The 16,341-nt window shown below is 35.0% G+C and overlaps 1 protein-coding gene across 1 annotated transcript; it reads right to left on the bottom strand.

Moving 5' to 3' along the window:
* Nucleotides 1-269: 269 nt before the first annotated feature.
* Nucleotides 270-14,551, bottom strand: LOC106648691 (organic solute transporter alpha-like protein 3). Its single transcript, XM_014365767.2, has 6 exons — nucleotides 14,300-14,551; nucleotides 9,611-9,809; nucleotides 7,582-7,804; nucleotides 4,592-4,748; nucleotides 2,170-2,310; nucleotides 270-1,363 (listed from the first exon to the last, which is right to left on the bottom strand). The coding sequence occupies exons 1-6, from the start codon at nucleotides 14,400-14,402 to the stop codon at nucleotides 1,065-1,067; spliced, it is 1,122 nt and encodes a 373-aa protein (XP_014221253.1). The 5' UTR covers nucleotides 14,403-14,551; the 3' UTR covers nucleotides 270-1,064.
* Nucleotides 14,552-16,341: the final 1,790 nt, after the last annotated feature.

Genomic DNA, 16,341 nt, shown 5'->3' with positions numbered 1-16,341 from the left:
AGGTTCGTCGAGAGGCTAAAAGATAAACGAAAAGAGCGGGGCCCGGACCTCGAATGGGATATAATAATCGTCATTGGTCTCGTTATTCTTGATAAACAAAAATAATTTCAGTATCAGAGTTAGTTTGGCACATTGTCAGGGGTGATTAAATAATTATAAAAACGTCATTTCATTGTTCACGGTATTTTCAATTAAATACGTGCTTTATTTACAGATATGTACAATGAAAACTACATCGACAATTGGATAGCTGCATTTTTTAACGCGTGCTTTTTTATTTCATACAAAACCATACAAAAACTTTCAACAATTACATATTTATACACCAAATGAACAAGGCACCAAAGTAAAAATAACAGAAAACAATTGGCTAACTACACCGTGCATGCAAAATATCACGCATACTTCTGAATTGAGAAAGAGGGTTAAGAAAATATTGCTTTGTACTCATGTAACATTCGAATACAGCTAACTGTTATTCATCAGCGTCAAGTCAATAAGTTTACATATACATTGACGTGGCATTTGCACACATCGAATACAATATAATACAACGGTAAAACTTTTCAATTGTACATTTTCGAATTTTTCGATGAAAAAAAGTTGAAGAAATAACTTGACATTTAGCCTGCTTAAAATCTGAATGGACGTACATATAATTTACTAGAGTCGCAAAAATGTGCACATTCGCCGAGAGAAAAATTCAGCTCCGCAGGCACGCGTCAGCATTAGGCTGCAATAAATAATTCTTGCATTGGCCCCGTTCGCGTCTACTTATTTGCCGATGCGTATCCAAGAGGAGCAGGTAGCCGGCAGACAAGCGCTAAATCCCGCCCACCGAGAAAGCTCCTGGGCACGACAGTCGATAGACGCGATGCCGCCGCCGCCGCCACCGTCGAAGCAGCCGAAAATCCATTCTTTTTATTGTACAAAGCGCGCCCGCACTGCAGCGGCATCGGCGACGGCAGCAACGGCACACATACACGCGCGCAGACAGGAGAGATACGGAGTATCCATATCACTTAAGCTCGGCTCGCGCGCATCCTTTGATCTGCCACGCTCGCTTAGGGTAGTGGTTTTGACGACAGCGTCGCCTGTGCCGCTGTATCCGCTGTTGTGCAGTGTCCATTGCTTTGCTGCTGCTGCGGCGGCAACCCGTTGGATTCTGGTGCTGCTGCATCCAGCGTTGCGCAGTGTCCATTGCTTTGCTGCTGCGGCGGTGGCGGCAGCCCGTTGGATTCTGCTGCTTCTGGTGGATCTCGGCCTTCTACATCTGCATTGTCCGCCAGACTCTCGGTGTATATGCAGGAGGCTGCGTAGCATAGCATCGTCATCTCCAGCAGCATCAGTACGTTGTACGCAACTGCAAGGACAAACAAACAGATGGACTCGAGAGATACGCAATATATACTGTAGAAACGTGTGTGCACGAGCTGCTCCACGAGTGTTTACGCGTATATCCTATACCTTCTGCTCTTTGTCAACGAGGGGATTAAATGCGACCGGCTCATTGATGTTGATTATCGCGATGACGACGGTGGTCACTTCTCGAGCTAGTATACGCGACCACGCATCGAGTTCGTCTTGATTCGCTAAAAGGACTTTAATGTTTGTTTCGTTGCGGCACTAAATCATCCGAGTGAAGGCTTTATGCGAATATGACCGTGTATGCCTCGTCGAGGGCAAGACTTCCGTCGAATAATAAATGAGAGTACTTTTATTAGCACGATCAAGTGTGAGCAAATTTATACCGGATTTGTTTCTTGGTATTTTCTTCGATGCTGCTATAACACCTTATTATTTGCATTATTAATGAATCAACGGGTTGATTTTTAAGACGAATGTTGAGTTAAAAATGTTAAATGAAATCATGGACACTGTCGGCGCACATCAAAAACTATTAGTGACTCGATAATTGGCAGCTTTGCGATTCTGTTTTCGAAACTTGAACTTTAAAAGTAGGTGTCAATAAGAGGTACGATTGAAGCCGCGCACGTCCTATGTCCAGTAAGTAAAATTCAATGCAATGTTGGCTTTATTTGATGCTACATAAATGTCGAGGCAAAACAAACAGAGCGATATTATAGTCGACGTGGCAGGAGCAGAAAGTCGAAAATCGCAGATAGCGTGTCCGTTAAAGATCGATTCGCTTGGCGTGAGTGTACTTACGGTAGATGTGAAGGCGCGGCGTGACTGGTGGACGGCAAGGAATCCATTCCGTTAATAGGAGGCCCTTGAGTATGAAGAGTTGGAGCTTGGAGAAGACGAAGACCAGCTTGACTACCAGCGTCTTGTGTTTTAGTTTCGCCTCTGTAACGAGCCAAGCAGAAAAACAGGGTCAAAGGTTTTCGTCGTCACATATAGCACACGTTCTGTTTTGACCATGCATTCAAAAGTACATATACATGTATATAGTTGTCTGACTTGTAAACGCTCGACTCTACCGCGTGCAGCGCAACGCAAAGGCTATACAGTATACACTCGTGCAGCGAAGGAATGATAACGGGATTGCGGTAATATTACGGTGGACGCGCCCGAGGGTTCAAAGTGCGCGCGTTCGATGCAAAACTCAGCGCGTGTGGTCCATTACTTGATGCTCTTACTACCCCGTACTGATTGAATAATTTTCATGCTTTCTCTTGCTGCAGTATTTTTTCCTCGCGTTTTCTCGCGTGATGAGCTGCTCTCTCTCTCTCTTTTGCAGTAGCTCGCCGCATGTATATACCGTTGCCGATTCGCGTGATGCGTGCATAAAAAATGGGCTTGCACAAATTTTCGTGTTTTTTCGACGGCACTTTTTCTCTTTTTTTCCACTTTTGCTCCACGTTATATACCTTCGGCGGCGAAATTTGTCATGCTTCGACTTCTGTATATGTGTATTCGAGTTCGTATAATGTCCCCGTACTATATACGTATGCATGTATGTATGCATGGATTGGAGCTCAGTGAACTCGAGCTTGAGTGAGTTGTTCGCTATGTTCGTACTTGACGTGCTGCTACTGTTGCTGTTTTTGCTTTTTTTCTCCGAGAAAAAAAAATACGGAAAATAAATTGCCGTATTGACGTATCTGTGACGCCGAGGAAAGATGTATAATTTTTCCCAAAATAATTTATGGTTCCTATATATGCATTTATGCAGTATGTATTCATACCTCTCTCTTTCTCTATAAGGCAAAGCGGAAAGACATTAAGATACGCCGAGCTGCTCGAATTTAAGTGCGTGCATGCCATTGAAATTTTCAATGTATAAAGCTTTCATCTTACCATATTCATAACGCATCTCCGTGTCCTTTTTTTTTTTAATTTCATTTCGCTTATTACCGCGCGCCTGCTCATTATTGTAATTTAGTTTCGCTTTGCGCGCCGATTTTCGTGCTCTCTTGAGTCATGCACGCGAAAAACCCAGCGCTGTGGTTTCTACGAATCTCTAGCTCGACCGCGATGCAAGTTTTATTGAAAGCAAGCACGAGCGAGATCTATTGACGCCCTTTCGCACACGCATCGGTCACCGAATATCCTGTTCGCGAAGATTCTCACGCGTGCAGTGACGAAATGAACATAATACTTGATAATTGCACGTGTATCATGCGTTCGTCGTGCAGGACCGCAAGCAATATTACAATAAGTATACTCGACTTTTTTTCACTCGTCCTCGACAAAAGCGAGCCACGGACGGAAAGAGAGGAAAAAAGACCCTAATGCCTGTCTCTTGCGTACTAACGTGCTTACGATACATACCCGTTCGTACCTGTATACGTGTATCTCATACGCAACATTACATGAGAGAGAAAGCAGAAGAGTGTATCGACGATTCTTTTCAGTTTGAAAAAGAAAAAATTTAAAAAAAAAGATAATATCATCGCGTGCCGATTTTGGGTCCTCGTCGTCGACACTGCAGCAGCAGCGTCAGCACGAGGCAGATCTCTCGCGAAAGAACGATGGGTGATGTAAGGGTATCGAATTACGGAAACTCACGCGACTGTGCCGAGGCTGTTTGAATAAACTGACGCGCCCATGCACCGCGTTCGCTCCTGCAGTCTGTATAGCTACCAATGCGCATATGATGTGACGCTCTTTACATGCACAATATTACACTCGCGAGTATGGTCTTTATCATGTTTCTGCTGTTCGATAATACACTGACATTCGAGAGACTCGGACGTATTTATATTCATTTTCACTGCCCGATGCATTTGAGTTTGCATGACAAACGAACACGTTTATTGTCTCGGAGTTCGATTATAAAATGTGCTCGTTACGCCTGTAATATCTTTTAGCTGCAGATATGTGATGAACTGTGCATTGAATTTCAAAGCGTTCATTCACGATCAACTATTTTCCAATGGGATGCTAAAAAAAGCCACGTGAAAATGATTGGATTATTGTTTCCAAAAAGTTATAGCAGATATTGATTGAATAATATCGAAATTATGTTAGTTGAGAGATATCCGCAGACACGCCGGAAGCTCTCCTATTTCCTTAAGTGGCTTAGAGAATTCAGTCGAGAATGTAAAAAACACCGAAAAGATAATTTAATAGCCAAGTATTGTATGCTATAATTGAAATAGAGTTTATGCAGGTATATACGTACTGGGTAAAAGAGGCTCGAGGCTGCTCGTAAGTTTGTCGAGTCCAAACACACCTACGACGATGCTTAGAATTACAGCCGGCATAACACAGATTCCTTGGCTGTAGGCTGTCGACGGCGACTCGGCTGCCACGAACAGCAGAAGGCAGCTGATTAGTCCCTGCGGACAGAGAGAGAAAACAACGGAGTCAGTGCCACATTATTCATTAGCGGCCGAAGGGCGGCTTATCCATATTATAACGCTAGTCCGATTATGCACTTATTTCTTTTTTTCTGCAAACACCTTATGTGACGAATCACGCAATGTTGTTGTGCACATACATACAATCACGTACAGCTCTCGAGTAAGTTATATTTGCCAAGTTCCGATGCACAAGGATGCACATCGTGAAATCGCTTTTTTTCCCGTAGCGCTGTAATTCTATCTGCGCAGACAATAGATTAAATCGATGAGCTGTATGTTTGCGCACTGCATTTATCCGATGAGTTTGAATGTATCGATTTCGATCACACTATGTTACTCAGTTGTGAATACGAAATAGTAATTTATCTTGAAACTTGAAACTTTATAATGAACTAATGTGTCACGGTATTCGCTAAAAAAAAAAGTTAATTTGAAATGTTATCATTAATGACTAAAAAAGTAAAAAGCATTATTGTAACCGTCGATCTTAATAAAGTAAAGAATGTTCAAGAGGCTTTTCAATTGCATACAATATCATTACCCACAAATATTATCATTTGGTTAGCATCGAAACTTTCACTTTGTGCAGTACATTAAAATCTCTCAAGAAATCATATTTATTAGCAATTCTACAATACAATTGCATAAGTAACTAACCATAGAAATTTATTTTTATAAACGTATATTTTAACAAAAAAATTTAATTAATTTGGATGTCAAAATAGATTTCCTCACACAATTTTAGATTGTACTTTTATCATGAAAAACGTTGCCCTACAAGTTTTATGTGGGATTATCCAATATACAATGCGTTTCATGCGTCTCCAATTTGACTTATTTTATTTTGCCACTCGCTAACGCCTTCTACAAGCACCTGAATCGAAACGCTTAGCACACTGTCAATGGAGTGAAATAAAAAAATGTATTCTACAGCGTCGTTCTGCAACCAATCAGAAAGCTTTTAAACTGCTCACGTCCTCAATTTTTGCAAAAGGGACTTTTTAAGAAATAATAGATAAGTTTAGGATTTAACGTCTCTATTCCAATTTTTTCCATGTCCTCTGAATCGTGGAACATAACTTGTAAAGTATCATTTTTATAATGCGACATATTCAGCAGTAGGTAGGCTGAACTGTTGTAATTGGTATTGTTGAAAAAATAAAGCATTAAAACAAATAATTTGCACTCCGATGCAGCGTGAAACATTTCAACGGTCAGTTTATCACCCTCTTATCGAATTATTTATTGAAAAAGAAGAATATGCAAGCCGAGTGACTATAATTCAAGTGTAATTTAAGAAACAGAAAAAATCAAACCACAACGAAATAAGGAAGAGACTCATAATTTTTCTGAAACTACGCCCGAGACCAAAAAAACAAGTGTCTGTGTGGCAGTACGCAGAAAACGAGTCGGATGAGTGCCTTGGCAAGCCGCGACGAAGACGACACAACAACGACGACGACGTAGTCTCTTTTGGTTTCAGAAAAATTACAGAGCAAGGCTTTATTAGCCTTCTTTTCAAAAAGAGTAGAATTTTGCTCTTTTTTCGTTTCTTCTACAACACGCATTGCGCTCGCGTATCCGAATCATTTTAAAAACATCATGCGTTGCACACGCGCTGCAATATAATTCCACGAAGATCACTCTACACGAAGCGCGAAAAAAACATGAATTATTTAAATAAAAATTATCCAAGCGTTTGATACATTACTTCAACATTTTTTCGTGTCATCTCTGTCTGTCAAATTTATAAGTTATCCGATAAAGTCGAATGTGTTATGTTTTGAAAAATCTGTGATTCGAAAGTATGTTTTCTGATTATGTATCTGATTTGCATCGACACATAAAGAATTGAAATTTTTAAGCACGTTTAAAATCGATTAAATTGTATTTTGAATTCGTCATCGTTTTATCTAGAGATTTAAATCCTCTTTCAGAAAAAGCATCAGCCAAAAATGTCGACAGTTTATAAGCGTTCTGATTAGTTGAGTGGCGCTGCAGAAAGTATCAGTTTATTGTATATTGAATTTTCAGCATTGATGATTCTAAGTTGAGCGTTTTAATTAATTCTGCATAGGAGGCGTGAGCGAGTTATGAAAACAAAGACGAGTTTAGAGCGGCGGAGCGCCCTATTTTAGTGGCTATATATGATAATTATCATGAAATGTTTTTCACTCGAGTCTGGATTGACATTTATCAATGGATTTTTTATTAATGTAGATCATTGATATGATTAAGTGAGTATCAGCGAAGCAATTTCCATCTCATTGTAGAAAGCCCATAAATACACAAGTAAAACTATAAGATCCTAAACCACGTATCAGTTTTATGAGTCTCGATAACATACAACATATTAATAGATTTGCAAAAAAAGTAAGTTACAGTCAACGACAAAATCGTTTAATTAGGAAGATCGCGGGTAAATATCAGGATTCATATTAAGCTGCTGCAGCAATAATTAGACTATCACGATAGTCTAATTGTATCAGATGTGCACTATTTATGTAATGTAGACTGATACTTGTGCAACGGTATTTGCTGTGATCTTTTATATGCGATATAAATTTCAATTCAACAAGTGCGTATCCATTTTCCTGTAGGATTATCAATGTAAGTAAATCATTATCGTACTTATCAGTAAAAATGTACTGCCCTAAACTAAAAAAGGGGAAAAAGATCGAAATATGTAAATATTACTTAATTATATTTATTCATTTATTTATTTATTTAAGCTTTTGAGCATTAGGCTTATTAAAAAATTAAAAACGCAAAATATATCTGATATAACAGATTTTCCCTCATAACGTACCTGAACCAGTGGCAATTGAAGTACGGCGATTCTGAGCCATGAATAAACATTGTCAGATTGGATATCTTCGGGGAGCTTGAACCACAAAAACCTACGGCCAGCCAATTCTATGGGTGGTAGTTTGGCAGATTTTCTACTGGCTAGTTCCAACACGTATATGTATAGCCGATAAACTCCAATAGTCAAAGCAGCCAAAGTCAGTGCTTCCGCCAACAACTGCGTCCTGCGTTAATAAAAAACCAAAGCATTTTAGTCATTTTAAAAATTGTTATGCATCTTACAGAAATTTATAATATTCATAAAAAGAAGGGAAAATTATTCCCCCGAGCTAAGATCATAAGTGGAAAAAATTGCATCTAATTTTCGTGCAGCTTGTTTCGCTTAGCCAATTTGCATGATGATGAAATTTTAGAATGAATAGAACTCAAATTTACATCAAATAGTCTACAAGATATTCTAATACCTGAATCAATAATTTGAGTGCATCTGTATACAAATTATAAACTCATTACTTTTTTAAGTTTTTTGTTCCAATAATTCGTTGTAAAATTCAATTTTAAAATTATAGTAAAAAAATTTTATAATACTAAAATGATTAAACTCGCATGATTACTCGTAATTGATATTCGTTCTTTTTTTAATTAAGCGCATAGAATTTCTGAAATTTAAAAAGTAATGCTAACACTTAAGACGAGAGGTTATTCATCATACATCTTAGCATATAACAAGTCACTTCTCGTACAGATAGAAAGTCAAATTATTCGTAAAATGCAATCCACAGAATAAGTGAATAATTTTCACAATACCATAATTCCAATCAAAATTTCAAATTAGGTAAAATTTTTAATTTCTTAAACATTTGAAATAAACACATTTTAAATGGTTTTCATGTACTGTTCTAATATGTGTAAATGTCCGACGGATAAAACGTAAAATAATAAATAAAATTATATGTTCTCACGAAATCGTAACAAAAAAGTGAGTCTTCAATTTTACCTTTTTAGAATAAACCCGAAAAAAGAGGGTCGTTTAATTCGCTCTGTATCGAGTGTAGTTCAAGAGAGATGCCAATAATGCAGCAACGAGCTGACATGTATTGCTCGGCTTTTAATATTCAAGCTTTACGTGCACCATGTCGATCTTATCATTTAACATCGTTTTATAATACCGTTAAAAGTAGTGACGCGAGGCTTTTAGCGCACAGGCAAAAAGGTAGACGGGTGAGCGAGAAATTCGCGCTCACGCATTTACATGTCGACGTTGTTTTCACGATGATACATACATATATAGATATATACAGATATAGATATATTTATCTGTGCGAGCTCCCGTGCGTGCCAATGGCGTTAATTTTCGTACGATTGCTCATTAACACCGTCGGCACTTTCGTGCGAGCGGCTGTAAGGCGACCTCGCTAAGCTGCAGGCGTGGATGCTTATCGGCCAGCTGGAATCAGACTGATACCTATAAACGGGAATCCTTGCTAGACCCTCAAGATCATTAGTTACGTTATCGTGTTTTTTTGGCTCTACACATACACACACTTTCGTGCTAAGGTGTATTAAGAGAATTCACCATTTCTATCTATTTTCTTCGATTTCTATATGTGCTGAATGTTCTTCTATACTCTACGGGATTGAAACTCTATTTTTTGCTAGTGTTGCAAAGCTTGTTCTTTCATAAGTCTTATAATTGACTGAACCGTTGTTCTTTTTGTATCGTTACATTTTTTTTTAATATGCATTGAAAGATACATTTGATTAGCTTATTTTGTCAAATCAGATGAAATGTTTTTATTGACCATTTTTATGCATTCATTTTTATTCACTAATGAAAATAAGTTTAATATTGAATGGACAAGTTATTCTACTTGTATAATATCTCATTTATCGATCGATGCGAATGCACCATTGAGTTGAGAAAGTCGTACTTTAAGAGCTACTATATAAATCAGTAATCATCAAAATTGTGTAAAAACGTTACTTAATACCTAATTTATATCGTTATTTGAAAAGTTATTTATTGATACCTGGGAACTAGAAGTGCGATGAAGCTGCATAGAGAAGCAATCGGGTAAATGGCAAAAATGATGCATGTATTCGTCTTGAATGTGTCGGTCTCTTTTGTCCGAAAACAAATTGCGACGCAAGTTCTAATTGCCAGATAACAAGTCGTCGCAACCGTTACCACCCCAAGCACCACCAGAAATATAGCAAAATTTCCATGACCTACAAAAGACATTATTTCAGTAATTTTTATACTTATAAATAATTAATCGTTAGTTTATTATTTTACAGTGAATACGATTTAAATTATAGAATATAAGACTCATTAGATAATAATTTGCTTCTTCTATAATTCCTGATATCGAATGTTTTATTTTAGGCCCTCTTATACGTCTCTTCTGATCTGTCACTTGTGGACCGATAGTGAATGTTCTTATAATTATAAAAATTAAACAAAACCGTCTAAAATTTAATCCCTTTTTTTCATAAGCAATGGAATTTCGCTTCCTCCATGAGGATACAAACGAGACATCGTAGGAAAAAGTTAGGTTTACGTATATGAAAACTAAAAAGGAGACCACCTCAGCTCCGGGTCATGGATTTGCTCCAAAATTTTTTTGGGGTCTCCTGGTACCCAATACTGAAGCTCCCTGAGTTTAGTTTGATCTCATTGGCTTTAGGGCCCATTTTTTAAAGGATTTTCCACATTATAAAAAAATCAGGTGTTATTTTTTATATTTTCATCAAGCCTTTAAAAATTCCATTCACTTTAAAAATTTTCTGAAAGACCCACATAAAACTCGAGAAAAAGAAACAACTAAAAGTTTATTCTAATGAATTGAATTGGTACAATATTATGTTAATTATTGAAAAAGGTTTGGGAAGCCTGTTACCTGATAATCCAATTTAAATATGTATGAATATTTTTAACTGAGCGAGCATAAACGAGTTAGGAATATCGCTAATATTATATTGTACTTCATAGTTTCTATTAGCTTCGTATCATATATTGAATCATTTGTCTTTAAATTTATAAATTGCATAAGTAAAGCCATTGATTTTATTAGTTTCGATTAATTCATACCCTAAAAGTGCATCGTGAACCAAATTCAAAGCTTCTGCCAATAATTCGTATCAATAATGCACCTGTAGTTGTGTTCTTGCATTGGTGAGAAAATAATTACGTTGCAAATAGTTGGAGGAAAAGGTGGTAGCAAACAAGACAGCTCCGCTTCTGTATTTGAGTTTATTGTACTGCGGCATTACTTGTTTCAATGTATTAAAATCTAACGTTGCACGAGTTCCGCATAGCTTTTAAGGTGTAAGTACTTCACTGCTAAAATAACAGCTTTTTCGCTGTAAGCTGCATGTAGATACGAATGCATGGGGGCCTGGAAAGAACAACCACTACTTGTTCTTTCGTTATTGTAATTTCGAATGAACCGTTGTTTTTTATTACCCTATTCAATTTTACAGGCTAATATACGCGGCTTTGATGTCTATGTTTACCAGCGGTAGTCTTTCATAAGCTCCCTAGTCAGCGTATAATTTAACAATTCCTTTTGTTTAAGATAACAACTTATGTTATAATCGTAAACTATCATTATCCTCACATATTCATTTTTAAAAAACCTATTATATCCATGTGATTTTAAGTATAATGGGATTATTATTAGGAAGCATTTATTTAGTTTGGTAAGACTTGAACTGAAGGGGAGGGAGGGGGGGTCTTGTTCGATGGTTTTCGAGCTTCATTTAAAAAAATTTTTTTTGAGCACATAGTAAAATGAATTTATCTATAAATTATACACCTTATAAATAGTTATTTGAAGAAAATTTAGTTAAAATTTTAGTTAAGGACGTTGGGGACGCAACCGAGTTCAAATCAGCAACTGTCAAGAAACAGCGGATGGTAGATACTTGATTTAACTAGGTGGGTCGGTGGTATCATAGGCTCAAAGCCAATACATATGCTATCATGCGTATTTTTGTCTGATGCTAACTTCTCGAGTTAGATTGCATGTAGAACAAACACGAAATTTTTTTATTTTTATAAAATTACTTTGAAATATGCTCGTGAATATGCAATATAACCGATACCATTTGAAAGCTAATGATTTCATCTTTCATTATGCGAAATTTGGTCACGATCTCCCATTTCGACCTAAAGTTACACTTAAAATTGTATGAAAAATGTGAGCTTTCCTATGATTACCATGTTAAAAAGTGTACTTTTAAAATTAAATTATACAAAAATTCATTCGACAATCGATGCTAAAATTTCGGGAGAACATTATGAGTGTTATTAACTATCAAATTCCGAAGTATCAACTTCGTGGCCTAACTTGACCTAAAGGTCCCAAACGTCCCTAAAAATAGTGAAAAATAAGCTAACTACGGCAAATTTTCTCGCACAACTGAAAAAAAAAGATGGATTGCGGTGGACACTGTAACTAAAAATCTACTCGACCGATTCTTTCCAAATTTTTCCCACTATTTAACTACATAAATTATAAGGTAACAACGTCGAGATATTTCGTTTGAAATGATTTTTGAGTTTTGGTCATCATTTTGAAGTGAAAAAAGTCATCGTACATGTTAGTAAAAAGCATTTAAAAATGCAAAAAGCTAAGTTATCTCGACGTCATTACTTCATATATTATCTACTTAAATAGTATATAAAATATGAACTGGATCGGTCGAGTAGATTTTGAGTGTCGGTGTCCACCGGATTTTTTTTACGATGCATGTGAAAATTTGCTACAGCCAGCTTATTTTTCAGTATTTAAGGCTGAAAATTTAACTGAATATTCTAAAATGTAATTAATTATTGATAACACAAAATTATTAATAGTATACATAAAACGGAGTAGGTGTATAGTATACCATGAGTATGGACATGCTTTCTTTTTAATCGAGGGCTACTCGAGTTCTGTTAAAAAAGCTCCACACCAAGTGTCCTAGTACGTCGCCGCATAGCGCAATTAAGCGAAATCACTCAATTTCTATTTCACGTAAAAAGTATCAAAATACGCTCAGAAAAAATAACTAACTCATGGTTTCAATAGGAAATTTTCTCAGCTCTCCGATGGTGTTGTTAAATTTTCCGAAATTTACCATTTTCATCGAAAAACTTGACATAAATTATAAAATGCAAATATCTTGAAAACGACATTTTTAAGATTTTTTTAAATAGTTCTAATCGAAAGCTTAAGAAATTTCCTATCGAACCCATTAGTTAGTTATTTTTTCTGCGTGTATTTTGATACTTCTTACACGAGATAGAAATTGAGTTATTTCGTTTAATGGCGTTTAATTTAAGTGCGGCGACGCGCTAGGACACTTGGTGTGAAATGGCTCATTTATGTAAATAGTATACAACATTTTATAGCACAAGAGCTTAGAGTAGCGTCAGTGTTGCGATTTTTAAGTTAGAATGTTACAAAAAGTATTGTTGATTTTGTTTCATAAGTCATTCCCCACTCGGTTCATAAATAAAAGTTGATGTAATAAGTAGTGAAAGATTTAAAAAATATGTGGGGTCGAAAGTACGTGATGTACAATTATTCGCGTTACGAGATAAAACCTGTACAACTGTAGCGTCGAGGTCCGACTTTCACTGTGTACAATGACTTCCATGAAGTATTATGCAAAAAAAAAAAAAAAAATTGAAACTGACAGGTTTCAGGAGAAAAACAAACAAATTTTCAAGTAATTTTGAGGTTTCAAGTCTCAAGTTTATAAAAAAAGGATGACATAAATAAATTAAATATATTCTTTTTAAAGTTTATGAATGAATGATTTCAGTTAGACTTACTAGAAGTTAGAAATATTAATCAATATTTAAAGAGTTGGCATGTAAAATATTGAGTTTTCAGAGGGTCATCCATTTTTTTTTATTTTTACTCAAAGTTAAGTGCAATAAAAATGTATAATGTAAGTAGATTATAATATTGGCAAACATAGAGTTATCTTTGTAAATTATGAATGAGCTAATAGATTGATCTATGAATGAATTAAAACCTGTTTTACTATTATATTTGTGAATTAAACCGGTTCGAACCTCATACTGAAATAATAGTAACATTCTATAAAAAAAGATGTAGAAATATTGAAAGAATTTTTCAGTGAAATTAAAGAGATCGTTTGAATTAAATCAAGAAGTGCGGTAGTACGAAGCTGGCAAAGTATAAAAAAAATTTGAAAAAAAGTCATATAATTGATTCTCAAATCAAATATTCATCGGTTTTACTTTTTTAATTACAAGGAAATAAAGATAGAACTTTCTCAATTAGAAAATTACAGATATTATGAAATAGTATTTTAATCTCTTCAAAAGTCATAGTAAAATGTTGGCTAATATTAGAAAGGACTATACAAATTTGGTGGTTATAGACTGTAGAAGTTAGTAGTATGTAAGATATTTTTTTTTAATTTAATGTATAAAAAAAGGATAACAAATGACCAGATATAATTTTAGAATATTGTTATAAAATTATAACGTTTTTTTAATACTATTAAAATGTTTCAGATAGCGTCAATCTTTTAATAAATATATTGCAATGATACCCTTACTCAATTTTATTTGTTTGTATCAGCATAGAAAGTTCAACTTTCTCGATATGTTAACACTCAATTTAAAAAACGATGCAACACAGTGCAAAACATTGAGCATGAACTACTATTTTAAAAAAACATTTTTTATTACTCACTGTGAAACCATTGCGAGGTAGTCGGTACGAAGTAACCATTACAATCAAAACCACTGAAATCTTCACAATCGGTGGAGACTTTTGCCAAATCTTCTATATTCATCTTAAACTATAAAATTCTATCTCGTTCGTTTAAACAGCCAATAATTAATCATCTAAAACTGCATTTCAACTCAACCTGGTCACAAATATTTTCAAAATTCAATCGTTAAAGCACTGTTTGACCAAAATATTTCATACTTAAAGTGTCGAGGCGCGCGAGCCTTTTGAAAGTAAGCCTAGTCTTCGCGAGATTTCTCATGTGCGAGGTGTACAGGTAGGATTGCGGATTCCCCTCCCGCCACTTTCGTTGTACCGCCAAGCACACTTTTACTTTTCGCGGCACGGAGTAACGTAAGTATATGAGATACTTGAGCATACGAGAATACGGCTAATAATTCTGGACTTTGGACGAATCTTCCGTCTTTATAATATTTCCAGATTAATATTTTTCTTATGAATAAAACAGTAAGAAATGACAATGATGTATGATGATTTTTATTCTTTGCATCGCTGCTTTTAAATGCTGATTTGATAAACTTATGCGTTACAAAATCGCAAAAAATTTGCTTTCAAAATTTTCTGCTGATACGATCTAATATCAGCTAACTGTTAGTGAGGATATTTCATACGGCATTTTATTTTTCAGGGAGAAGTGTATTAAATTGAGCTTTTTTCCGGGGTCTTTATTTGTTGCAGTATTGAATTTTATTAAAAACTAATAAATAATGAAACAAAATGTTTATTTAAATCAACTCATGTGAGTAATAATTTTTCACTAAATAGCGTTAAAAACATGTTAACGACACAAATTTAAAATCAAATGATATTTTAATTTACGTCATTTGGAAGGATGCGTATCTTACATTATTTATCTTCGGCATACATGAACATATCTTTAATTTAACTTTTGGTATGAAAAACTACGTTAAATACTATACTCGATAGTTGCATAAAGTGCTTTGTTTTTTAACTATTTGAAGCGTGAAATAGCCGAGTTTTAACAGGTTTTAACCAAAGTCCAATGCACTAGGTGGTAATTTCTTTAACATGGTCTACAACGAATACAAGCAATATGTATCTTCATCCTAAATACGAGAATCGCACCGCAGAAAACATTAAAGACATTATAAAGAAGCAAGCCATCAACTTACTGTTCTAAAATTAACAGTGATTTATTATGAATATTTCTTTCGATTACAAAAACCAAATTGAATTTGCAAGGTTCGGAAATTATTTCTCTTACTGATGTCTACAACAAAACCAAAACAGGATTTAGACAGGTCGTCCAAAATGATAATTAAACATTTTTTGGAATCTTTTAGAGGGTGAGAGCAAATTGCAAATTTATAGATGAAACAATTAACTTTCAAATGAAACGTTTAGCTTCGCGAAAAATAAATAGTCCGATTTTTTTATTGATATTTATTTAATATATATTACAACTCGCGTGTGATATATTATTAGTTTATTCCACAGATTACAATTTATTGTAAGCTCCGTAGACACTGTATACAATTAATTTTGTGTGAATTATATTATTTTCCTGACGCAAGCCATATCCTTACAGCTCTTTGTATTTTAAACGTAAAAAAATCATTTTCATCTACAAAAATCACAAAACAATTAATATCTCGTGGGGAATGAGAAAATGAAAATAAATCAATAATATTAATGAATTGCTTATTATTCTATAATGATCAAAAGCATTTCGAACGAAAGCAGATTCATATCCTACTGTAGGTAAGGCAGAATAATATTGACTGATGATTATAATATATTTTTATATTATTAACTGATGGTTTTGGTTGTAGATAACCTATCAGCCGAAGATCAACAACTATTATAAAAACAAATTATTATTGTTTTTTAATAAATATTTTTATGAAACAATGCGTTAATGAGAGACGTAATATTCACATTTGATCCCAAGTTATAATATTATTAAAAGTATTCGATTTTAAAAAAGTCATTTTTAAGGTTAAAAATTCATGGATAAAAAA

This window comes from Trichogramma pretiosum, unplaced genomic scaffold (assembly GCF_000599845.2).
Source record: "Trichogramma pretiosum strain Unisexual culture from Peru unplaced genomic scaffold, Tpre_2.0 scaffold33, whole genome shotgun sequence".
NCBI lineage: Eukaryota > Metazoa > Arthropoda > Insecta > Hymenoptera > Trichogrammatidae > Trichogramma > Trichogramma pretiosum.
This window is presented reverse-complemented; position numbering and strand designations above follow the sequence as displayed.